The sequence below is a fragment of the Aulonocara sp. 'chitande type north' Nkhata Bay genome, linkage group LG14 (genome assembly GCF_057382095.1).
Source record: "Aulonocara sp. 'chitande type north' Nkhata Bay isolate Kocher_YH1m ecotype deep benthic linkage group LG14, A_spYH_male_GT1.1, whole genome shotgun sequence".
NCBI classification, from domain to species: Eukaryota; Metazoa; Chordata; class Actinopteri; order Cichliformes; family Cichlidae; genus Aulonocara; species Aulonocara sp. 'chitande type north' Nkhata Bay.
In genome coordinates, this window is record NC_141357.1 from 9,028,625 (window position 1) to 9,054,590 (window position 25,966).

At 43.6% G+C, this 25,966-nt stretch overlaps 3 protein-coding genes and 1 pseudogene across 3 annotated transcripts; 1 reads left to right on the forward strand and 3 right to left on the reverse strand.

Moving 5' to 3' along the window:
- Window positions 1-4,157: 4,157 nt before the first annotated feature.
- Window positions 4,158-5,580, reverse strand: LOC147314044 (uncharacterized). The gene is made up of 3 exons (XM_086262719.1): window positions 4,880-5,580; window positions 4,253-4,795; window positions 4,158-4,163 (listed from the first exon to the last, which is right to left on the reverse strand). The coding sequence occupies exons 1-3, from the start codon at window positions 5,423-5,425 to the stop codon at window positions 4,158-4,160; spliced, it is 1,095 nt and encodes a 364-aa protein (XP_086118845.1). The 5' UTR covers window positions 5,426-5,580.
- A 4,443-nt stretch (window positions 5,581-10,023) lies between these two features.
- On the reverse strand, window positions 10,024-12,077 carry LOC147314045 (lysophosphatidic acid receptor 6-like). Its single transcript, XM_086262758.1, has 2 exons — window positions 11,952-12,077; window positions 10,024-11,298 (listed from the first exon to the last, which is right to left on the reverse strand). Exon 2 carries the CDS (start codon window positions 11,226-11,228, stop codon window positions 10,383-10,385), a length of 846 nt encoding a protein of 281 aa, XP_086118884.1. The 5' UTR covers window positions 11,229-11,298; window positions 11,952-12,077; the 3' UTR covers window positions 10,024-10,382.
- Window positions 12,078-14,621: 2,544 nt separating this feature from the next.
- Window positions 14,622-15,753, forward strand: LOC147314046 (histone H1 pseudogene; annotated as a pseudogene).
- Window positions 15,754-21,037: 5,284 nt separating this feature from the next.
- LOC147314047 (lysophosphatidic acid receptor 6-like) lies at window positions 21,038-22,112 on the reverse strand. The gene has a single exon (XM_086262759.1). It carries the CDS (start codon window positions 22,110-22,112, stop codon window positions 21,264-21,266), a length of 849 nt encoding a protein of 282 aa, XP_086118885.1. The 3' UTR covers window positions 21,038-21,263.
- Window positions 22,113-25,966: the final 3,854 nt, after the last annotated feature.

Genomic DNA, 25,966 nt, shown 5'->3' on the forward strand with positions numbered 1-25,966 from the left:
TGCATCATCCCCGGAGTCCAGCGCGTGAGTCCACCCCGTACGTCGTGACAACAGGCACAAGAATATATATATGGGTCTACGCAGGTGTTGTTTTTTTTTTTGTTTTTTTGTTTTTTTTTTTTGGGGGGGGGGGGGGGGGGGGGGGGGTTCGTTTGATTTGTTTCCCCCTCTCTCCCTCCTTTGAATATATTTATTTAGGATAATAAATGTGTATGTATAGACATAGATATGATTGTTTATACAATGGTAATTATATTTTATGTAAAAAGGATGGGGAGAGGAAGGAAGGGAAGGGGAAAAAGAGGGGAGGGGAAGGGAAAAGGGGAAAAAAGAAAAAAAAAGAACTATGTCAATGTAAATGAGATATATACGTTGTTGCCTGATTTGAATAAAGAAAGGAAAAAAAATAAAAAAAAATAAACATACAACTGGGACTTACCAGCAGCGGTGGACCAAAAGAAAGCCACACATAGCTGAAGTTCCGAACACTGAACAGCACTTCATGAGGAATTTGTACAGGTCAGGCAGGTCAGAACAGTCAGTATGAATGTTACGGGAGGTCTGTTAAGAGAGCCTCCGTGCAAAAAGAATAGGAATTCTAGTAGGGACCAGCAACAAACCACCACGCACACACTGCAATGGGTTACACAAAATTTATTTGTTCTTCCTCTAGGCAAACTACCGGCTGAAGACAACCCCGACCAGGGATCCAAAGCCCAAAGACCACCGCGGTCCGAGTTCTTCGCCTAGTTACAAACAGGGGAGAGAGGGTCACTGCACGAACACACAACCAACCGTATCAATCCTGCAGCTCCCTAAAACAGGTTTGCCACCCACCTTTTCAGGCTTTAACTTTGTTCGAGGCTGGGTCTCCACATTACCTCCCGACAGTTAAACTTCCCCGAGCTGGTCCAGTTCTTCTTATCGGGGCGCAGGAGGTCTCCAGTCTAGTGCTCGTTTTCCTCTTTTCCAACACGTCCCTTTTTTTCCAGCACGTCCTCTCTTTTCCAGCACGTCCTCTCTTTTCCAGCACGTCCTCTCTTTTCCAGCACGTCCTCTCACAGCTCCATAGGAATACGTCCTCCTTTCCACGTCCTCCGTTTCGTTAAAAGCAAAAACCAGGCCAGGCTAAAAAAATCCTTTCTATTAAAAATGCGCACACTTTGTCCTGGATCTCCGGGGCTCTCCTGCTTCACCGAGGTCCTACTAAAAACAACACCAACACTTCCTGCTTCCTCTCCCCTTTATAAAGAGGAACTCCAATCAGCCGCTCCCTGTATTCAACTCCGCCTCACTGGCAGCTGGGCTAGAGTAAAATCTCCCCTCCCACACAGGTGCAACAACCGTAAATAAACACAAAAACATGCAATTAATCCAAAACAAACTCAAAAACAAAACCAACAAAACTTAGGGGGGGGGGGGGGGGTTCTCTCCGTCCTTTCCCACCATGCTATACTCCGTAACACCCACCCCAACTTTTTCCTAGCCCGTCCTCGGGCACTCTACTAAGTATATCGAGGTGGGGGCTTCCCGAGATTTTCACGGGCAGATCTCCTTAAACCCTCCTGAGTTGCAGGGGCGGACTTGTTGGAGGACGGATAGTGACCTGGCCCTGGCATCTGCTGTGCCATACTCCATAGAAGTAACCACTGGTCTGAGGCTGTCGCTATATCATGCGCAGCTGCCGTTCCTGGTTCTAAGGCGCCACCTCCTGTTTTATCATTGACGGAAGGCAAGAAAGTACATATGCGCAGGCGATTACGATGGACCACTCTAACAGGCCCATCTTTACCTTCTGGCCGAACTCTGTAGACTGGGTTCATAGGGTTTGGCTGGCCAACTACAATTTGGATCTCTTCCTCCCAGTGTGCTGCCAGTTTACCCTGTCCGTCCCTTCTTGTCGTATGGACTAGAACCCTTTCCCCCGGGAGCAATGGTGCTGCCCTAGCCCCAACATCATACCTGTCCTTCATCCGGCCTGCAGCCTTCTGGCTGCTCTTTTCCACCATCTGGTATGCCAGCCTCAAGCGCTCATGATGTCTCCTCACCCACTCCTGCGTCGTGGTTGACTCCATGGGTCTCTTCGTCCCCATAAACAGCTCGCCTGGCAGACGAGCATTCCATCCAAACATCAGGTAATGGGGGGTGTAACCTGTAGACGCATGGACAGAGTTATTATAAGCCTGGAGCAGTTCGGGCAAACATTGTACCCACCGAGTCCGCCTCTCTTCCTCTAGGGTGGACAGCATATTTATTAATGTCTGATTGAAACGTTCACAGGCCCCATTTCCCTGAGGATGATAGGCAGTAGTTCGACTTTTCCGACAATTATAATACTGACAGAGCTCCTTTATGAGGGCGGACTCGAAATTAGCACCTTGATCCGAGTGCAGTTGTTCTGGGCATCCAATTGGCTGAATAATATGTCTCAACAACATCTTCGCTGTAGTTGCAGCGGTCTGGTCCCTGGTAGGTATTGCCCAAGCATACTTTGTAAACAAATCAGTGGCGACCAAAATATACTGGTATGAGTCTGCCGGTCTACCTAATGTCAGGAAATCAACTGCCACGGTTTGGAGAGGTGCGTGTGTAAGAACAGGACTAAGTGGGGCCCGACCGTCACCACGACCTTTATGCCGTACACACCGTTCACAGGATGTTGTCCAGTCCCGCACTCTCTTCTCCATTTGAAGCCAATAAAAACTACGGCGCAGCATCGAAAGTGTCTTTGCCACCCCCAAATGACCATTCCTTTCATGGAAAGCCTTCCATGTTGGTTGCTGTTCCTCCAAAGGAACAAGGATTTGGTAGTACGCCTCACAGGTGTTGGAATCCACCCCCCTGCGGACCAGAACACCCTCCAACAACTCCAGCCGTGACCATTGTTTCATGTAGTTTAAGACTGCAGTAGGCTCCTGGCGTCTTTCCTCCCCAGATGGCATCTTTCCTCGGGCCATGTAGTATCTCACTCTATGCAGCGTGGGGTCCTGCTCTTGTAAGCCTTGCCAGCATCCTGGGTCCCAATCGATGTTCACAGCCTGAACCCATGCTTTTTCGTCCACACTCTGTGGAGGCACCAAATCCTGGGGTTGCACCTGCAATGGCATTCTAGACAGAACATCAGCATTCACATTTTCCTGGCCAGGCCGATACTTAATATCAAATTGATAATTTGCGAGCTGGGCTACCCACCGTTGTTCCACTGCGCCCACTTTTGCAGTCGATAAATGGACCAATGGATTATTATCAGTATAAACTGTGAACAGAGACCCCCATAGATAATCTTTAAATTTCTCAGTCACCGCCCACTTCAAAGCGAGCAGCTCCAGTTTAAAGGAGCTATAGTTTGCATCATCCCTTTCGGCGGGTGCTAAGCTTCTGCTAGCATAGGCTATCACACATTCCTTCCCATCTTGTACTTGAGACAGTACTGCACCAAGGCCCACTTTACTGGCATCCGTATAAAGCCGGAAGGGTAATCTAAAATCAGCAAAAGCTAAAATAGGAGCCTCGAGCAATTTCTGCTTCAGAAGATCAAAGGACTGCTGACAATCCTCATCCCAATTTATGGGGATATTCTGTTTTTTATTCTTCGGTACTCCCACTAGCAGCGAGTTAAGAGGCCTAGCAACACCCGCAAACCCTGCAATGAACCGCCGATAATAACCGGCAAAGCCCAAGAAGGAACGCACCTGATGAATAGTCTGCGGGGCCGGCCACTTCTGTACAGCGGCAATCTTATCAGGGTCCGGAGCCACACCCTCACTGTTCACCAGGTGACCCAGGAACTTCACCTGTTGCTGGAAAGAACACATTTATCAGGTCGCAACTTCAGCCCATAGCTCTTCAATCTTGCAAACACTGCCTGCAGATGTTCTAGGTGGCTGTCAAAATCCGGTGAATATACTATCACATCATCCAGATAGACAAAAGCGGACTCTGTGATTTGACTTCCCAAACAACTCTGCATCAACCTTTGAAATGTTGCTGGAGCATTACACAATCCAAAAGGCATTCTTTCAAACTCATACAAGCCAAAAGGAGTACAAAATGCAGTTTTTTCCCTGTCAGCTTCAGAAACTTTCACTTGCCAATACCCACTTGCTAGATCAAGGGTGGAGTAGTATTTTGATTTAGTCAGCATCGTCAAGGTCTCTTCAATTCTAGGTAATGGATGGGCGTCTTTATGTGTCACTGCATTCAACTTGCGGTAATCCACACAAAATCTCAATTCCCCATTCTTTTTCCTTACCAGGACAATGGGTGCTGCCCAGGAACTTGTACTCTCTCGCACCACCCCTGATCGAATCATATTATTCAGCAATTCTCGCACTTCCTGATACATTTTAGGGGGGATTGGCCTATACCGCTCTCTAATAGGAGGTGCCATACCTGTCGGAATAGAGTGCGTAATTACATCTGTGTGGCCATAATCCTCTTCGTCGGCAGCAAACACATCGCCCCACTTCCTCAAGAGACCATTTAACTTTTCCTGCTCCTCCATAGATAGATTCGACCGCCCTTGTGTCATAACTTCAATGTGAGGAGCTTTACCAGATGGTTCCGAGCTCACCTGGGATACGCCCACTTCAACGATGCCTGGCCTGGTTTGCTCAAACGTGACTTCAAAAGGTTCCTGAATGTCGACATTTTCCGTGGAGAATGTAGCCAGGGCCTCATAACGTCGTAACGTAATAGGAAAAGGATTGAGATTCCTTACTTTGATGGGGACCCGGCCTCTATAGACAGTTCCTAGCGATCGAGCAACGGCAACTGTACTAGGCCCTTCCAGTGGCTCCACCAAGATACATTGTCCTTTCCTCAGTGTCTGTGGGGCCCTAGCCCAAATCACCTGCTCACTGTGCTCAGGGATCTTCACCGGGTGGCGGTAAGCGGGTCGCAGGGTCCCTACTTGTGGTACGGGGACAGCTGCCTGAATTCTTTGACAGTCCTGAAAAGCAGATGCCCACGCTTGTTGAGCGTCTACAGTCGAGCCAACAGGCCAGGTCTGGGTCTGAGGTTTCAAAAAAAACACATCCCAACATGGAACGATGATGTTCATACCTAATATAGGTAATGCATTAGAATTATTGGGGTCGTCCTTTGAAATCACAATTCCCATATCTTTCAGGGTAATGTCTCCCACCTGTACTTCAGCTAACACATAGCCCACGTAAGGAATAGCCAATCCATTCGCGGCCTTCAGCTTTAGCCAATTAAGATCACTCTCTTTCCCCGGCTCCTGTTCACCAAACAATCTCCTAAAACAGGCTTGTGGCATTAATGTTACATTAGACCCAGTATCCAGCAAAAATGTCACTTCTTTACCATCAATGAATACTTCTACTTGACGGCATGCCCCTAAAAATTGAGGGTGGTTTAACTGAGTTGGACCACTATCATCCTTTCCAATCACCTGGCCCATAGCGACTGGATTTACTCGTTTAAAGCCATCTGAGATGAAGTGCCCCGACACTCTCTTGCCATGTGTCCACTAACTCCACACCTACTACAAATAGGCTGCCCATGCTCATCCCACTTGTGCCGTGGTCGCTCCACTAACCGTGGGGTTTGCTTTGTCACCGGGGGTGGCTCGGACACTTCAACACCTCCCCTATATTGAGGGGAACCAAGGTTCCACCTTTCTCGCTCACCTCTAGGAGCTGAAAACGTCCGTGGCATTGGTGCTGGTCGGACAAATTCCCTCAGCTCCTCCTGAAGAGTATTTTTGAGATCCATAATTTGCTCCTTCATTTCTGCAAGGATCTCCACTTTAAACTTATCTCTCCAATTCAGAGTATCCTGCCACTTTAAATCCCCTCTTACTACAGCACAAGCGGAGTCCTCATGTACGCCATACAGCGCATCCGCTTCCAATTGCAGAGCCTCTTTACGCACCTGTTCAAATGAGAGGTCAGGATCGTGCCTTAATAAACGCCGCAGATCACGCTGTATCTCACCCTCCCTAAGACCCAAGACAAACTGATCACGCAGGTGCAGGTCAGCCCGCCGAAACCCTTGTGGCTCTTTTGTCTGCAGGCGATGGCCCAACTCCCTTAAGCGTAACGTGAACTTTCTAATAGGCTCTTCTGTCCTTTGTCTACATTCATAAAACATGGCACGCAGGGTACCCACGGCTGTTTTGTCCCCATACAGTTCTTTAAGCTGAAGAAAGATTTTATCTGGCGTATCCCGCTCCGCTTGTTCCAGAATAAGAATTTCACGTCGTGATTCTCCTCCTAATGCACTCAATACAAAATCACATTGCTGTTCTATCGACCACTTTTGAGCACGGAGCATTGCGCTAATTTGACTCTCCCAATCTTCATAATTCGTATTAAGCCCACAAAATTTTGGTACCCAGGGCGCACCGATAAAAAATGGTGACGCCATATTCCTGGTTTCAGATAACTCATCCGCCATATTAATCAGTCTAAGGCAGGTAGGTTTGTATACTGGTCACAAATCCTGTCGACAAACGCCAAATGTTACGGGAGGTCTGTTAAGAGAGCCTCCGTGCAAAAAGAATAGGAATTCTAGTAGGGACCAGCAACAAACCACCACGCACACACTGCAATGGGTTACACAAAATTTATTTGTTCTTCCTCTAGGCAAACTACCGGCTGAAGACAACCCCGACCAGGGATCCAAAGCCCAAAGACCACCGCGGTCCGAGTTCTTCGCCTAGTTACAAACAGGGGAGAGAGGGTCACTGCACGAACACACAACCAACCGTATCAATCCTGCAGCTCCCTAAAACAGGTTTGCCACCCACCTTTTCAGGCTTTAACTTTGTTCGAGGCTGGGTCTCCACATTACCTCCCGACAGTTAAACTTCCCCGAGCTGGTCCAGTTCTTCTTATCGGGGCGCAGGAGGTCTCCAGTCTAGTGCTCGTTTTCCTCTTTTCCAACACGTCCCTTTTTTTCCAGCACGTCCTCTCTTTTCCAGCACGTCCTCTCTTTTCCAGCACGTCCTCTCTTTTCCAGCACGTCCTCTCTTTTCCAGCACGTCCTCTCACAGCTCCATAGGAATACGTCCTCCTTTCCACGTCCTCCGTTTCGTTAAAAGCAAAAACCAGGCCAGGCTAAAAAAATCCTTTCTATTAAAAATGCGCACACTTTGTCCTGGATCTCCGGGGCTCTCCTGCTTCACCGAGGTCCTACTAAAAACAACACCAACACTTCCTGCTTCCTCTCCCCTTTATAAAGAGGAACTCCAATCAGCCGCTCCCTGTATTCAACTCCGCCTCACTGGCAGCTGGGCTAGAGTAAAATCTCCCCTCCCACACAGGTGCAACAACCGTAAATAAACACAAAAACATGCAATTAATCCAAAACAAACTCAAAAACAAAACCAACAAAACTTAGGGGGGGGGGGGGGGGGGGTTTCTCTCCGTCCTTTCCCACCATGCTATACTCCGTAACATGAATGTAAACCTGGTTGATATGCACACTCATTTAAAAGATGTAACTATTAGCAATTACCAGATAGCTGCACTGTTGATCATCCTGGATGAGTAATATCACAATGAAGACGTCTTGATGCATTCTCAATCATCCAGGAAAGTAAATCTCCAAAAGTTGAATCTGTTCATCTGGACGTAGCGTTTTTGTGGGAGAAATGTTTCATCACTCATCCAAGTGACTTTTTCAGTCTCAGCTGACTACAGGTTTCCACAATCTTATAAACAGTACATTTGCATAATGACTGAAACCAGCCCACTGAAGGAACAATGGTTGGGAGGTCAGTTCCTTAATCTTAATTATGCAAATTCACATGACCATTGATTAACAACCACTGACCAAAACCCACTGATCAAAGACCACTCATCAATGGCCATGAGTACCATTCACAGAGAGTTGGGGAATGGCTGCAACACCATGGATTTTGTTGAGAAGGTGAGAGATGTCATTATGGAGTCAGATGGTCTCGTACGACGTTACATCTCTCTTCACTTGCATCCCAGTCACGGAAGCGTTGGAGGTAGTCCATAAGATATTACAGGATGACACCAACCTCAGCAACAGGACCACTCTCAGCGTCGACCAAGTGTGTTTGCTTTTGAAACTGTGTCTTCATTCCACTTACTTCACATACAAGGGTCAATTCTACAGGCAGAAACATGGGTGTGCCATGGGCTCCCCAGTTTCACCCATCGTGGCCAATTTGTACATGGAAAAGAGGGCTTTGCCATCCTACCCTGGAACACCACCAAGCCATTGGTTCAGATATGTGAATGACACCTGGGTGAAAATCAAATCTCAGGACGTACTACATTTCACGGATCACATTAACTCGGTGGACTGACACATCAAATTCACCAGGGAGGATATGAAAAGTGTCAGGTTAGCCTTCTTAGACTGTAAGATTTCCATCAGTAATGGGGGACATCTAAAAGCTGACATGTACCGTAAACCTACACATACAGATCAGTATCTAAGGTTTGACTCTCATCATCCACTGGAGCACAAACTGGGTGTCATCAGGACGCTACAACACAGAGCGAACACCATCCCCACTGACACAGCGGCCAGGGAGGCAGAAGAACAGCACATCAAGAAGGCCCTGAGTAAATGTGGTTATCCCAGCTGGACGTTTGTCAAAGCTGGGTGCCAAGAAGGTGCCAAAAGAAAGCTCCAGCCGATCCAGGAGAGAAGGACAACCGCTGCCCAAGCGAAAACCTGTAGTGATCCCATATGTGTCAGGAGTATTGGAGCAGTTGAGACGCATTTTTTCTAAACACCGGGTCTCTGTGGCTTTTAAACTCCAAAACACGCTGCGCCAAAAATTGGTCCACCCCAAGGATCGGGTCCCCCGACACAAACAGAGTAACATAGTGTACGCTGTTAAGTGCCAGGAGGATTGCCAGGATTTATACATCGGGGAAACCAAACAACCTCTGGCAAAGCGGATGGCACAACACAGAAGAGCTACCTCGTCCGTCCAGGACTCTGCAGTCTATTCACACCTACAGGCCAGTGAACACTCTTTCAATGATGAGGATGTACACATCCTGGACAGGGAGAAACGCTTGTTTGAGCGCGGAGTCAAGGAGGCCATTTACGTGAAAAGGGAAAGACCATCTCTGAATCGAGGAGGGGGCCTAAGGGTACATCTTTCGCCATCTTACAATGCTGTGATTGCAGCCATTCCCCAACTCCCTGTGAATGGTACTCATGGCCATTGATCAGTGGTCTTCGATCAGTTGGTTTTGGTCAGTTGTTGTTGATCAATGGTCATGAGAATTTGCATAATTAAGATTAAGGAACTGACCTCACAGCCCATTGTTCCTTCAGTGGGCTGGTTTCAGTCATTATGCAAATGTACTGTTTATAAGATTGTGGAAACCTGCAGTCAGCTGAGACTGAAAAAGTCACTTGGATGAGTGATGAAACATTTCTCCCACAAAAACGCTACGTCCAGAAGAACAGATTCAACTTTTGGAGATCACAATGAAGAGTAATACTGCAACCGACCAGTCACATTGATCGGAAGGTTGGTGGTTCGATTCCTGGCTTCCCCTAGTCTGCATGCCAAATATCCTTGGGCAAGATATTAACCCCAAATTGGTCTCCGATGCATCCATCATAGTATGAATGTGTGTGAATGCTACTTAGAAAGCACTTAGAACAATGTGCTTGTGCGAATGGGTGCGAATGGGTGAATGCACAAGTTGTGTAAAGCGCTTTGAGTGCTCAGAAGAGTAGAAAAGCGCTATATAAGAACCAGTCCATTTACCATTTATATAAACTCCCTTCTGGAACAAATAGTAAATGTCTCAAGTGGGTTTTTTTTTCTATTAATTAATGCAATATAACAAATTCATTATCAAATTAGGTTTGCTATTTGCCAAATTTAGCTTGCTTTGCTTGTGATAGTTTTTAATTGCATTAGTTAGCTTCTTAGCTAATGCAAACTGAATGCTCTGACAATGTGATTGGTCAGTTGCGATGCTGGAGCTGGACCAACAGTGTTTTGATGATATAGGAACAACACCATCACAGAGGCAACAGATTGTCTCTGACTGAAGCTGAGAAAAGTCTACCGGCAACTCCACCTTTCCTGTTCACGTGCCTCTATGTCTGTATTCTCAAATGAGCATATTTCCCCAACTATTAATAATTCTTTGAAAACAGAAGAAGTGTTCAAATTTTGCCAAAATTTCCTGCTGCTAACAACAAGCCTTTTACATTCTTAGTCCATCATTGTTGTTGTTTGAAGCACCAGAAACATTTTATTAAACAATTTAAAAAAACAAAACAAAACAAAACAATACAGTTGAACAAAATACTTGTCCCATTGCTACACAATCACTTTTTTTTGGAAAATAGGAAAACCTTAATGTGACTGGAATTATGCATTGAAATAGCATGTCCTAAAGTTACTGCTCTCTTGGCGGATCCGCATCTTCTTTTTTCTTCCAGAAGCCATCAAAGGAAAAGTAATATAAGAATGGATCTAGACAACAGTTCACAGCACTAAGACATATCAATGGCTTTAATTCAGTAGGTTTAACTGTAACTACACCTACTGACAAAGGTAGGAAACACATAGCAAACAAAACCAAGTTCATGACAAATATCAGCATTACGTTCATCTTGTTGTTGATCGCAGAGTCACTGAGATGTCTGTGCAGTACCCAAGACACCATAACGGTGCACACAATGTTGACTGCTAGCATTGTGACTATTAACACAAGATGTACATTTGCTATACCTTTAGTTAAACCTGGTTTCCTGTCACGACTGAAATCAAAACATCCACTGTGGTTTGCATTTTTTGGAAAGTCCAAAGTCTCTGGAACATTCAATACCAGCACAAATAGCCAGACCACTGCTGCTCCTTTCCAGGCATTGGATGAAGTTCGAAGATGGCGTGACCTCAGAGGATAAACCACAGCCAGAAGTCTGTCCACGCTGATGAAAGTAATGAAGAAGGCGCTGGAGCGGATGTTGTTGCGAAAGAGCATTGTGATGAATTGGCACATTATGTTGCTCAGAGGCCATCTGCGGGTGGCGTGAAAGTAGATCCTCATGGGCAAAGAGATGATGACCAGCAGGTCTGATACTGCCAGGTTGACCATGAAGACAGCGTTGGGCGATTGGAGGCTGTGACGACAAAGAAGAATCCACAGTGCGACTGCGTTGAGAGGCAGACCTATCACCATAATGCAGCCAAAGACCCCAGCGTAAACCCTGTCCTCTGTAGTGACATTTGATGCGTTCATGATGAAGTTTCTGCCTCCTTATTAACTGAATTGCAGCTGAGCAGCAAACCTTCCACTCTCTGATGATTATCTGTGTGAAGTGAGGGTGGATTAGACTAGGGAGTGTGAAATATTGCAACAGGAAATCTGGTGGTGCAATTCGATCGTGGCCGCTGACGTTAATAGTTACCGGTATAACATTTTTAAATGAAATATCTTGTTTGACAAATAATAAACACACTTTTTTATACAATCTGACACCATTTAGAACCAATACTATTAACACCTGAGCCTAGGTTAACTGTAAAAGCTGTATTTCCCCCCCACTCCCAATGAAAAACAGGTAGCATTAAAACCAGTTTTTACCATTTTCTTTTTACTATTTTACAACTATAAACTAGTTTTACCGTGAAAAAGACAAACCAAACAGGCTGCAGGTCTACACCAACGCACAAAAGTGTTTCCACAGTTACGGAGCCAGCTATTTCCTTTTTTTCCAAGTAGTTGTGTTATGAGCTCTCGATTTGGATTTTGCATAGAGACATGTAAACTTGAGACTTCCTGTTTTTCACAAATAAGCTTATTTCATAAAATGTTACAAATAATTAGCAAAAAGTGAATGAATTCTCATAAAACAGCCTAGATTCTTTTGCTATTTAAAGCTTTGATGATGCAGATTAACCTTTTTATGACTCTTAGAGCCCTGAGAAATTCAAGATTGTTCAAACGCTTTCAAAACCTCACATCGTCTGTAGTTTCTCTACCAGCAAAATGAGCCAGACGAGCGTAGATCCTTTTCAGGCACAGGACAATGGTCTAAGATGGCATGGCGTCAAAGGAAAAACCAGAGCCATCAGACGTTCCGAGCTGATGACGGGGATGAAGTTGCCACGGAGAGGATGTTGTTAAAGAGCATTGTGATGAACAGTGTGTGAAGAGTTAAAAAGTTTCACTTACAATGTGGTTTGTTTTACGTGCTTGACAGTATCTTGTTCTGCGGTATGGACTTCCGGAGGTCTTTTTTAAACTCTCCAGCAGATAAAGACAGGTTGTTTCTGTTAGATTTGTATTGTTGATTGTCATTTATGCTTAGAAATATTTACTTATATATGCTTAGAGTTTTGTAATTAGTTGTAGATTGGTAGAGGTTTTGATCCTTGATAGTCTGCAAACTTTGTGTGTATTAGACAGCACTTTGGGAGCATGAGAGGTCATACCGTGTCTTATTATTTTATGGTAGGATTAACGTAGCTACATCTGTTCTAGTCTAAGTGCTCTTTGTTTAGATGAACTGCAGGACTTCCTCACCGTGTTATCTAGGATGAACCATCTAGGGTGAGGGGGAGGCTACCCTCTTCCTGACCAAGGATGTTTGACCCTTTGATCAGCAGTCCCCACACACACACACACACACACACACACACACACACACACACACACACACACAGGCAAGGTACTCTTTGTTTGTATGTAGACGTCGTATGTTAATGAACCTATGCATATTCATGTAACCTCAATAAAAGGATAGTGTATGGGAGGACGGACGAGACCAACTGGAGTCAAGCGGTTGTCCGGTTCTCTCCCGTGCACGAGTAACATGAAGAACTTTGCCTATTTGTGTCTTGCTTAGCAGTGTAATTATATTGTCTTAACGTTCCAGCGAATAGGTTTATGCTACAAACCTATCATTAATTGGTCCTTCGATGCCGGAGCCCTGGAATCGCATTCACCGAGGGGAGGAGAGGCACGCTGAAAGACTGACGTCAGCCAGGAAGTTCCTGTGGATTCGCTGTATGTCTTTTCTCCTCGATGAATGGCGATTGGCGGGATTCGAGGCTGATATTACACGCTAAGCAACACCGAGTAAGTTTAGAGTCCAACTCTATAACTGTATGTCTTCGCCGCTCAGTGGGGCGTTGTCCGTGGCCGCTTAGTGGGGCTAAAATTACGTCTTCGCCGCTCAGTGGGGCGTTGTCCGTGGCCGCTCAGTGGGGCTAAAATTCGCCGTCTAAGTGGGGCGATGTACAAGGCCGCTCAGTGGGGTTTTTTGTACAGAAGCATTAAGTCGCAGAGTTGCGCAGTTCGAACTTTTTTTGGTTCGCCGTCTTAGTGGGGCGAAATACAGACCGCTGTGTGGGGTACTGTAGTGAGTTCTCCACCGCTCAGTGGGGTGTTGAGAAGTTCCGCGGGGTCCAGATTGTGCTGGACAGTAGGCCTATTTTGTGTTGTTGTCATTGTCGTCGTCGTTGTTGTTGTTGTTGTGTGTGCGGAGCAGAACATGTGGTCTGTGACACCAACTGTTGTTGTTATCATGGGTTTCTAAGCAACCAAGAGTGAGTCGGAGGGAGACAGACGTTTGTGCTGGGCTTTGCTCCTGGCAGCACAAAGTGTTTATGTAAAAAAAAAAAGAGAGAGCGACGGCTCCACAGCTGCGCGGGTTCACGCGAGCGCGGTCACGCGGACCTGAGCCGTGCGGTTAATCGCAGGCTTATAAATGGAAGAGATTCAAATGTTAGAAGTTTTCAGAAAACACACCAGCCTTGGAGAGCTGTGGAGAAGGCCAGCCCACATCAGCAGCACTTAAGATATGCTCTGGTGAATGGCTTTCCCCCCACCCCTTGCTGACACAATGTTTATTCTTTAGCTTGCCCTGATCGACAGCAGCCTGTGTGTCAGACCATAGATTTAATTGAGGTGGATAGTTGTTAAAAGTAATCTACATTAAGCTTGTGGTTGCTTAAATTCAGTATAATGACATGTGAGGTGAAGTGATATAGGTAAATATTTAAACTCATGAAGTGCATAGAGGCACTTGACCTGTGTGGAAGACGGTCGTCTTATTATGAGCCATTGTTGAGATATAGAGCACATCTGTGAAAACAACTAATATGCTCAACCCTGTATGAAACATCTAAAAATACATGATGGAGAAGCTGTGTTGAATATGTAAGTGTAAGACTTTGCCACTGTGGGCAGAGCATGCAACTACTGTGTGATGTCGCGTTGCAGTTTTGTTTTTGTTTTTTGAGCTGATGAGCAAGCTACACATTATCAGATCAAGAGCTGTCTGAGAACTACTCAATGAGAGGGAAACAGAGAGTGTGCAGCGTTTCCATGAGCAGTTTTTCTGCACCTTGACTCGTGTGTGTGTGTAGCATCAGCATCATGTTTTTGTTTATTTGTTTTGTTGGATTAAAAATAATTAAATAAACTGGTGATCATGCTTATGGATCACCATGGCACATATCTCCAGCCATATGGTTTATTTATGCAGATGAAAAAGGGAGTGTGAATGTGTCTGACATCACAGTGTTTTTGTGCACTGTGCAAAAGTAATTGCCTTTGATTGTGAGTGGGAGCGGTGATTTTGCAGACCACCAGCTATTGTGAAGAAAAAAAAAAGAGTGAAAAAGAGACAAATTACATTGTAGACGAAGAGAAATAATCATAGGAAAAAGGTTTTGTGTTGATCAGCCGAAAAACAACTACAATGTCATTTTCTGCTTTTAAGAAAGGATTGTTCACACAAACACAGACAGAGAGAGAGAGAGAGAGAGAGAGATGTGTGTTGATTAAGCAGTGATGATAATAATGAACATGTTTTAGTTTGTCACTTTCAGGTGAAAAGCAGACCTGTATCAATTTTCCACATGCAACAGTCGGAAGAAAGTTATAGTTTAACATCATTGGAAACATGCAGGCCAAGTTTCTGGCTGACTTATTTACAGTGCCATGTGTTTCTCAACCTCACAAGCGAGCTCACTCCTCCCTGAAGATAAGGAATGCAGCTCCAAAGCAATAACATGATAAAGAGACAGCAGCAAGTCCTGAGCACAAAAAGTCCCAGCAAAGCAGCAGCAATGTGGACAAACAGCAGCAGCAGAAGAAAGCAAACCCATCTTCCTGTCTGATTGGATGAATTCCACGGAGGGGCGAGCAAGATGGCGGTGGCAGCATGTTGAAATGCTCAAAAAGGACTGAGTGACTCGGGCAAGCCACATGCAGCTAGCATGCTGGCTAGCGACATGAAAGAAATGGACCCTTCATGATGCGTTCAACGTGCCAGCGCTGTGGTGGGAAAGGCTCCATCATAAACACGCCCTGCGCCGAGGTTCAGGCCAAGAAGAAGAAGACGATGACTTCCAAGCCCAAGAAGGTCAGCCTCAGCGTGGGCGAGCTGATTGTGAAAGCCGTGGCCGCTTCCAAGGAGCGCAACGGCCTGTCCGTGGCCGCTCTCAAGAAGGCTCTGGCTGCCGGAGGCTACGATGTGGACAAGAACAAGGCCCGTGTCAAGACCGCCATCAAGAGTCTGGTGGCGAAGGGCACTCTGGTGCAGACCAAGGGCACCAGGACCTCCGGATCCTTCAAGATGAACAAGGCTACTGAGAGCAAAGCCAAGAAGCCCGCCGCAGCCAAAGCCAAGAAACCGGCAGCAGCTGCTAAGAAGTCGCCCAAGAAAGCAGCAGCAGCACTTCAGCCACTAGCACGAAGTCAACCGCATCAGAGGACAATAGTGAGAGTGGCTGTGACTTCACTGTGCATGTGAAGAAAACGTTTGAGGAGAACTGAACAGTTGGAGTTTGACATTTGCCACCTGTGGAGTAAAATGGCAAGAAGAGACAGTGGGACACAGGACAAAGCTGAAGGAGAACTGCCGGCTGTTGGACTGTTGAAGTGGGAGAGGACAACAGAGTGAGAAGGCTAGGTGAGAACACATAGGAATTATTTAATGTGGGAAATCAAAATTTGGGTTAGCAAACCTGGGGAAAAGAAAACTGACTGCTTAAGTTGGAAAATTGAGACGGAGTCTGAAACATTGCGAAAATAGAAACATATACAAAATCACACACACACAAGCAGAACATGCATTAACCCTACTAACAATTCCAAACACAAAATGACTCATGAAGACTCATAGCACATTAGTTAAGAAATGATTAAATAATAGCAGAGAAGTGTGTAGGAAAGGCAGCTTTAAGAACATGCTCTGCTGGAGATGCAGCTCCACAGACATGCATTAGACCTGCCTAATAACACAAACCCATGCAATGAAAATTAGCTTGTTATCTTTCATCAGTGTTAAAATAGTGTCAATTTAGCAGACACTTGTTATTAAATACTGAATTTATCCAATGCAAAAAATTGACTCTCCAGGTTGCAGGACAACAGTTTAACTTTTGTGGGGAAAAAGATCCTGGTTTGACCAACCAGTGATCAGACAATAAATTTAGTTGTTAAAATGGTAAATTGGGAGAAGCTTCCTGCTTGATTGAGGCAGCACATGTAATTTACTGTATGAGGGAAATTGTCTTTTGTGATACTATTTTGAACATGCTTTTCTGTCGTCCTGTCAACTTAGTGGGTTAATAGCTGATATGCAAATTAGTTGATCGGTTTTAGATTAATGAAAGGTGACTGAATTCTTGCACAGGTGACTGAATTCTAGCATGAGTGAATGAGATGTGTTGGAGTTGTTGTGTGTTGAGTGGAGACTCTAAAACACTGAGTTTCCTGTTTTGATGTGCGAGTGAATCCTGTATTTAGATACACAACTCTGAATACATCAGAACAAACGTCTTTTGTGAAGTGCATGACAGCATGTCACATGTTTTATGATGAAGGGAAAAAGGAAAATTGAATAAAATAGATCTGTGGCTTAAATGAGTGAAGAGCACAGACCGGGTGATTAAACTCATAGCTAATATGACATTAGGGTTATGTTGTGTGTTGTGCAGTTGATGGTTGGTTTGGAGTGAATCTAGCTGATGATTCTTCTCCTGTTGTGAAGATGATGAGGAGTTTGTGTCATGACTTAACAAGGCCTTTTTATTTTGATACTTTCACAGTGCACTGAGAGTTTGGTTTGATAATCTCTGTTATTTTTTATTTTTCATTTTTGAACAAGTACTGATTTTTGCTTGTGAATTTCTTTTCTTTGAGCAGATCTGCAAGTCGGGAATTAAAAGCGTTACACGTCGTCAAGGAAATTGTTGCAAGTGAGTTTCTCCACATTTAAAATGGGTTCAGGAGAAAGCCACTTATTTGGGACAATTAGGAAATGAGAGTCCCCCCCAAAAAGGATTCAACGAGGAAATCCAGTCTAAATTATTTTTCTTTTTGAAATAACGTCGTTTTGCTGAGCGTGGAAATGAATGCGATGATAATTTCCACAATTAGCAAAAGAAGGAACCACTGAGTGAATGAGTAAGAATTTTAAAATAACTGACTGACTGACTGAACATGATTGTGTGAAGCTAACCCCCACCTGACAAAGGTGCAGATGAACCCATGTGTTTCCTTTTACAGGAGCAGAAAGATGACAGCAACACTCGAGGTTGCATGATGATTTAACCTTTTAAATGCCATTTTCTGTGTCTGTGCATTTATCAGGTGTGTTATTCATAGGCTTGAGTTGCTCACAGAGATAACTGTGACAAAGTATGCATACGCCTGCGCAAGCGCTAATATTTGCATTTTCTTTTCTTACAGCATGCCAGTTCTTCATGTGAATTGGTGATGCGATTTATACCAGGACAACTGGTTGATGTTTTTTCCTACTACAGGATTTCTGGGTTTATGTGTGAGGAAAACTGTGTTTACGGGTTATGAGTGGTGATGCTGTTGCATTGTGTTGATGGGAAAATGTGAAGGTTACTTTGATAATGTGAATAACATGTGTGAAATTTCCTGTGTTGAGAACTGGTGTTACTTCTTTCCACAGCTAGGGTTGACTTTATGGTGTTTTTATGGCACCTCTGGAACCTGTTGACCTGTGTCTGACCTCCGTCTGACTACAGTCAATGTGCATTGCTAATGTTAGTTTCTTTGAGAATGCTGTGGAAGATTCAGCTGAAACGGACAAGTGACATGAGTAAAACAAATAAGAGATACAGTGTTTCTGGGATAGTTTGATATGGGCTCATTAGCTGGCCACTTTTGAGCCCATAGTAATATATAAGTGGAGTGGCTTTGCTTAAGAGCAGTCACCGATTACATTAATGTTGCCTGAGTACATGGGATGATCCATGTCTGAGGCAACTTATGAAAATAATTGTAGTTTACTGATTTGAGAAAACCTGCACATGACACTTGTCTTGCTGATGTTGAATGCTTCTTGTCCTTATGATACAATTGTTTACAGGTATGGAGTTTGATTTTACTTCCAGATTTTGTTTTCCAGGCCATGATGGTGTGTATGCAGGCTCCTGGGAGAGCCAGGTGTTAGGCAAACTTAATATGCAAAGCACACTAAAATTTTATTGCAGGATTATAGATCCAGGGTGGTGCTGCTCCAGGGGAGGAGATGCCCTGATGTTGCCTGGGATATGATCTAGCTAATCTTTTTCTTTAAGACTGGAATCCAGGTTTGGTGAGTTGACGCATGGGTGTGTCCATGCGTCAAGAGGAGGGGTCCAAGGATTAACATTAAACAATGTTTTTTATTATTGTTGCAGTGATTTGTGTGATTAGCCGTTTTATTTACAAATATTAAACCTATGCAAGTGGTGCACCCATGTTCAGATGAGGCTTTGATGGCCTATAAGTGAAGTTCACTGAACTAAAGAATGTGGTTTGATGATTGTTGACATACTCTCCAAATAGTTTGTCTTCCTAGCAAGGAAATACAGGTGCAGCAGTAATCTCCTGAGAAATCTTCAGAGGCCCAGTGAGAAGCGCATAGCTGACAGGACCAGGCAGTGGTTGAGGTCAAAGATCAAGCTGGTTGGGGCCCATCATGAAATCAGACCTTGGAGCCACAGCAAGGACCATGAAACTGCCTGCAAAATAGAGGAGAGGATCGTCCACAAGATGGGAGAGAGGCTTCAGGAGGATCAGAGATCATCTTCAGCACAGCAGACATCACACAGAGAGCTGTGCTACTAAGCTTCCAGGAAATCAAGAGGAGACTTCCCACAGCAAGATTTTAAATACAATGAAAGATTCAATATTGACGCTGAGGAAGACGACTAAGGTGTACGACGTGCTCTGCCTTAAACCTTCAGCAGCGTTGGAACATAAACACTCAGGGGATGAGGAGCGTGCCAAGCTCCATCGACAGCGTAGAAGGAGTTCGAGGATGACATCATGATTCTGTGAAAGCACAGGAACCAGAAGCTATGGTGGTGATGACAGCAGTTTCCTATGAACATCACCTAACGCTGTGCCACTGTACTGTGCATACGATGACATTCTGAAGGCTGCTGGGATCATAATAGCAGTAAGACAACCCTGCACCCTTTCCACAGAGGTGTTTTCTGCAGAGTATGGACAATGAAGGACAATGAAGGAGTCATAAATATCCCCCTCACAGGACGAAGGCCTGAAGTGAGGTAATGGGAGGCCATAAAACTAGAGTGCTGAGAGGTCTGCAGCTTTGGAAATAGCTGAGAACCATGTTGACAAACAACAAAACCAACTGGTATGTTTGAATGTTTATTCTACATACATTTGGACTCTGGTCCTATGGACAACGATGGAAACAACTGGAAGAGACATTCATGACGCCCTGCAGAACTCAAACCACTCTGCAGAGAGACATGTGATGTGCACACCTGGAGGAAGCATTACCAAGCTGAGATGTTTTTGAAAATGTTACTTTTTTATTTTCACTATTAAATTAACAATTTCTTTGTTTGCTCGTAAGATGCAGTTTGCCATGAGATGAGCTCAATGAATGGGATAACTGCTAATACATTTGTTAAACTGTGTACCTTTTCAGTAATTTAGGGTGATTTGACATATGCTGAGTATAAAAATGTTTGCATTGAAACTGTTAGACATGAGGTATTCATACCTGGGAACTTTTCAAGCATAAAGGTCAAAAAGGGGGGAAATGTTAGATTTGTATTGTTGATTGTCATTTATGCTTAGAAATATTTACTTATATATGCTTAGAGTTTTGTAATTAGTTGTAGATTGGTAGAGGTTTTGATCCTTGATAGTCTGCAAACTTTGTGTGTATTAGACAGCACTTTGGGAGCATGAGAGGTCATACCGTGTCTTATTATTTTATGGTAGGATTAACGTAGCTACATCTGTTCTAGTCTAAGTGCTCTTTGTTTAGATGAACTGCAGGACTTCCTCACCGTGTTATCTAGGATGAACCATCTAGGGTGAGGGGGAGGCTACCCTCTTCCTGACCAAGGATGTTTGACCCTTTGATCAGCAGTCCCCCCACACACACACACACACACACACACACACACACACAGGCAAGGTACTCTTTGTTTGTATGTAGACGTCGTATGTTAATGAACCTATGCATATTCATGTAACCTCAATAAAAGGATAGTGTATGGGAGGACGGACGAGACCAACTGGAGTCAAGCGGTTGTCCGGTTCTCTCCCGTGCACGAGTAACATGAAGAACTTTGCCTATTTGTGTCTTGCTTAGCAGTGTAATTATATTGTCTTAACGTTCCAGCGAATAGGTTTATGCTACAAACCTATCAGTTTCCTCAGTCGTCAAGTGTACAAAATGTACAATAAATCAGCTACAGTCCTGAAGCTTTATATTTAAAGAATAGTTTTATGAAACTGTGAGGCTGACAAGTCTTTTCTCTATGTATCCCACTGCCTAAGCTTCACAAGTACATTTAACTGACAATTATTGTTGAGTTACTGGTGAAAATGTTGTTCGATTTTATTTATATAGCACCAATTCACAACGACAGTCACCCAAAGGTGCTTTATATTATAAAATAATATTAGAATGAAACCCCAAAAATTGCATGACTCTGATCAAACCTGTGGTAACAGTGGGTAGAAAAAAAGTCCCTTTCTAACAGGAAGAAACCTCCTACAAACCCAGGGTCAGGGAGGGCAGCCATCTGCCACAAATCATTGGAGGTGAGTGGAAAGACAAGAAAGCAGAGAGAGGCAAGTCAAAAGACACACAATAGTACAATAAGCTCAGTTTCAGAACTTAGGAATTGGGATATTATGCTTGCACTAAATGAGCATTTTGTGCAATAACAAGTTAGTTCACCAAAAAAAAAAGAAGAAAAAATTCATGTCAAAAAGAAAATATCATACCAAAAATAACATGTCTAGCGTCTACATTTCTCCTCCCTTCATTGCATCTTCCTTTTTCTTCCAAAAGGAGTCAAAAGAAAAGTAATACAGCAGAGGATCGAAACAGCAGTTCACAGCAGCAAGACATACAAGTGGGGTTAAATGAGCAAAACTTTTTGTGGCTAAACCTATTTGCACAGGCAAGAAACAGATCGTGAATAAAACCAAATTCATGGCAAAAATCAGCATTACATTCACCCTTTTGTTGATCTTTGCAGTGTCACTGGGACGGTTGCATAGAGTCCAAGACACCATAATGGTGCAAACAATGTTGACTGCTAGCATTGTGATGATTAACACCATATACAAATAAATAACTGCTGATTGTGTTGCACTCATAGAAACAGTTCCAAAACAAGTGGCATTGTTTCTGTTTTTAAAACGTTTTAAGTCCATAAACCATGGGACATTCATTAACAGAACAAATAGCCAGACCACTGCTGCTCCTTTCCAGGCATTGGATGAAGTTCGAAGATGGCGTGACCTCAGAGGATAAACCACAGCCAGAAGTCTGTCCATGCTGATGAAAGTAATGAAGAAGGAGCTGGAGCGGATGTTGTTGCGAAAGAGCATTGTGATGAATTGGCACATTATGTTGCTCAGAGGCCAGCTGTGGGTGGCGTGAAAGTAGATCCTCATGGGCAAAGAGATGATGACCAGCAGGTCTGATACTGCCAGGTTGACCATGAAGACAGCGTTGGGCGATTGGAGGCTGTGACGACGAAGAAGAATCCACAGTGCGACTGCGTTGAGAGGCAGACCTATCACCATAATGCAGCCAAAGACCCCAGCGTAAACCCTGTCCTCTGTAGTGATGACTGACGTGTTCATGATCACAGAAGAGATTTTTCTGTTCTTTATAAAGTATTATAGCTGAGCATTCAAAGTTCCTCTCAGTGCCGTTTATTTGTGTGAGGTGCGTTGAGGAAAGTTTTTAAGAGTAAATTGAAATGAAGTGGCACAGGAAATTTGTAGACTCATCTCAAGAGTTGTGGTTGATGACGTAAATTGAGTTTTTCTGTGTGGTGTATGCTATAATTAAATCCAAATGTTGTTATACCTCAAATAAATATATCTTAACTATTTCAGATAGTTAAGATCTAGCTCACATTAATGGTTATTATGAATTAAATATATATGTTATATCTCCTGTCTAGAATAGAATAGAATAGAATAGAATGCCTTTATTGTCACTATAGAGTTGTACAATGAGATACAGAGCATCTCCTACTCAGTGTAAACATGATGGGGGGTACAGTTCTGCAGCGCTATGTACATATGGACAGTATTAACATAGGGAAAAACATATATATATATGTATATAAAATGTACAATATACAAGCCGTAAGTAATATGTAATAAATAGTGTTATGTATATACAGTTGAGTTATTGCACATAGAATTGGTATTGCATAGTGGTGGTCCATAAAGGAAGTGGGAAGTGGGGGGGCTGTGTTATCTGTGCATGTGTGAGTTCAGGGTGGTTATTGCTTTGGGGAAGAAACTGTTTTGGAGTCTGTGGGTTTTTGTGTTGATGCACCTGTAGCGCTTCCCTGAGGGAAGCAGGCTGAACATGTTGAAGCCAGGGTAAGAGCTGTCCTTGATAATGTTTGCTGCTCTGCTGAGGCAGCGGGAGGAATAAATGTCCATCAGGGAGGGGAGAGGGCAGCCGATGATCTTTTGTGCTGTCTTGACCACACTCTGAAGCCTCACTCTATCTGCTTTGGTGCAGCTGCCGTACCATACCGTGATGCAGTAGGTTAGCAGGCTCTCAATGGACGAGCGGTAGAAGGTCAGCAGCAGGTTGGAGTTCAGCTTGTACTTCCTGAGGACTCTCAGGAAGTGCAGCCGCTGTTGGGCCTTCTTGATGACCGCTGAGATGTTTCCTGTCCAGGAGATGTCAGCAGAGATGAGGACACCAAGGAACCGGAAGGTGTGGACCCTCTCCACACACTCCCCGTTGATGTAGAGGGGGGCCAAGTCGGTGCTGTGTCTCCTGAAGTCAACAATGAGCTCTTTGGTTTTCTTAGTGTTCAGTGCCAGGTTGTTTTCTGAACACCATGCTGCCAGCTTCAGGACTTCCTCTCTGTACTCTGCCTCGTCTCCCTTCGAGATGAGTCCGACTACCATGGTGTCATCAGCAAACTTGATGATGAGAGTGTTGTTGTGGGTCGAACTGCAGTCGTGGGTGTAGAGAGAATACAAGAGGGGGCTCAGCACACAGCCCTGTGGGGAGCCGGTGCTCAGTGTGCGAGTGGAGGAGAGATGAGGGCCGAGTCTTACAGTCTGGGGCCGGTTTGTGAGGAAATCCTTTATCCAGGCACATGTGAGCCTGGATAAAGTCTAGGGCTAACTGTAAACATTGCTAGTTGTGTGATTCCTTCCACCCCACTTCCTCTAACAGAAATCGTTAATCAGTGTTCAGAGGAAAAACTGTCATTACATTCAGATATCAACCAAGCTTGAAAAACCAAACACACGTTCACTTATCAACATTAAACTTCCTTAGCAAGAAAGTCAAAGTATAAATAAGTGTTTGACCTAAAATTCTATGGATTACAAATAAGAAACAAAAATATAACCGAGGGTAACTGTTTAACAAGAAGAGCTTTTCATTTAAACTAAACTGCTGCTAGATGCACTTTATCCAGAATGCAATATTATATGAATGTACAATTGCAACTAATTCAATAAAAGGACACGATGTTACAATCCCTGATAATGCATTGCTTCAAATCGAGAAAGTCTTGAGGAATGGCTACTATGAGGAGTGTGTTTAATGAAAAATTGCAACCAAGCACAACATTCACAGTTTCCTCTAGTGCAGTTTGTGTAGGTGAAATAAGATAAGATAAGACTATGGAGGGTAGAAAGTAAAAGCTACAACAGCAAGTTTGCTGAGGTACTTCAAGAGTTGTGCCGCAAATTAATCATGCAGTTTTCTTTCGATATGCTTTAAAACATTTTGTAATGTAATATCTTATTACACATCAGCTTTTATAAGATCTGACGTAGTTTACAAAACCACTCACACGGTTATGACATGGTTATAATAAAATAATATTATAAATAATTCGTTTTTGTTACATCCCTAATCTATGCAAAAAATAGACATGTTGTGACATGTGACTCCCATGTTCTTTAAAAGTCCAAAGAGTGACCACAGAATGAATGGATGGCCAGCACTGTGTAATATTTACACATTGGGAGTTATACTTATAGCCGTTATTTAGTGGTCAACTAACATTTATACAACTTTCATATTTTTTTTAAATAAAATTAGTGTTTTTTGGATCAGTGGCACAAATCTGTTTAATGTGCAAATACTGTATTTGCTAGAGGACCCTGCAAATATGAGGGTTTACCATCCAAAAGTGACCACATAAAACATCAACTTGTCAGAGAGTCTGTGTTTCACTTTTCAATGTTATTATTGTAATTTTAGTGCTCTGTAATGGCTAGTAAGATTTCCTGTTTGTTCTTAATACTCAATGATGTTTTGTGTTCTTATGATGGTACATTTTTACATCAAGGATTGATGCTATTATGCATATTTTCTATGGATGATAAGGAATAGCAAATTCCAATCTTGTGTGTTCATGCTAGCTAAAAGTAAATTTCCAAATATTTGATAATACAAGATCTGAAAGTACAAGATTTTTTATTAATAGGTCTGCTAGTTTAGATTATGAGGAGAATATATTATATTTGTTGGTAATATTGCTTACATCCTTTATGTATTCCTGTTTTAAGAGTGTCATATTAATTGAATATAGGCATTCAATTTGATTTACTGTTGTTCTGCTAATCATGGCAGGTTTCAGTGTTGCACTTGTGTTTTTCAGTAATAAACAGGCTCTGTTGACCACCAATATAATATTTATTTTTTCTTCTTTCTTTTGGAAAGCACTGTAAACTATTTACCATGCAACTGATCTGGTATTAGGCTACAGTACACATTATTAAAATCTATGTGAGACTGAACTCTCTGTGCCCTACTCTCTGACCGGAGTCCCTGTCCGTAAAGGAGTTACCAAACCAGCTCCCCGGTGATATTTGCTCTGAGATCCCTAAGCATCTCTTGGGCACAGCAAAAATAAGTTGTAAACATATTGGCTTATTGTCCACTTTTAATGCAGTAAACTTGTTTCTAAACTTGCAGCTGGGGCTTTTTATATACAGTACTTTATAGCCTTAAATGTGCCTCTCTATTGTGTTCTACTCTCTTCTGGAACGCTGATAATGTAAAACAAGCCATGCAAATGTGTCCTCTGCATTGATCTGAATGGAAGATAACCTTAACCAGAGCAACAACTAGCACGGTGATAAAACCAGCCTGACATTATGAACCTGTGAAACATGCCACTGCTTGCCATGTACGTGGGTTTTATCAGCGCTCACTTAGAGCAAATTGCAAGACATAGAGATGTCTGCAAGTGATACCGAAGATAACGCAGATGGTTGTTCTGCACAGAGTTAGCAGTGCCTTTTCCTCTTGGGCCTGATTTCTTATCTTGTTTTGGAGGGTTTTTTTGGGGGTTTTTTTTGGTGGGGGGTTGAGAAAACAAACACAAAAACAAAAGATTCCACTGTGATATTTGAACCAGAACCTCTCTGTTAAAGTTCACGCAACCAAAGTAGAGTTGGCTAACATGACTAGCATTCAGCTCTGTGCTCATAATTTT

Coding starts and splice junctions, on each gene's coding strand:
- LOC147314044 (XM_086262719.1), bottom strand. CDS start 5,425: ATGGGCCAGGTGATTGGAAAGGATGATAGTGGTCCAACTCAGTTAAAC. Junction 4,796..4,879: donor GACCCGCTTACCGCCACCCG/GTGAAGATCCCT, acceptor ATCTTGGTGGAG/CCACTGGAAGGGCCTAGTAC.
- LOC147314045 (XM_086262758.1), bottom strand. CDS start 11,228: ATGAACGCATCAAATGTCACTACAGAGGACAGGGTTTACGCTGGGGTC.
- LOC147314047 (XM_086262759.1), bottom strand. CDS start 22,112: ATGAACACGTCAGTCATCACTACAGAGGACAGGGTTTACGCTGGGGTC.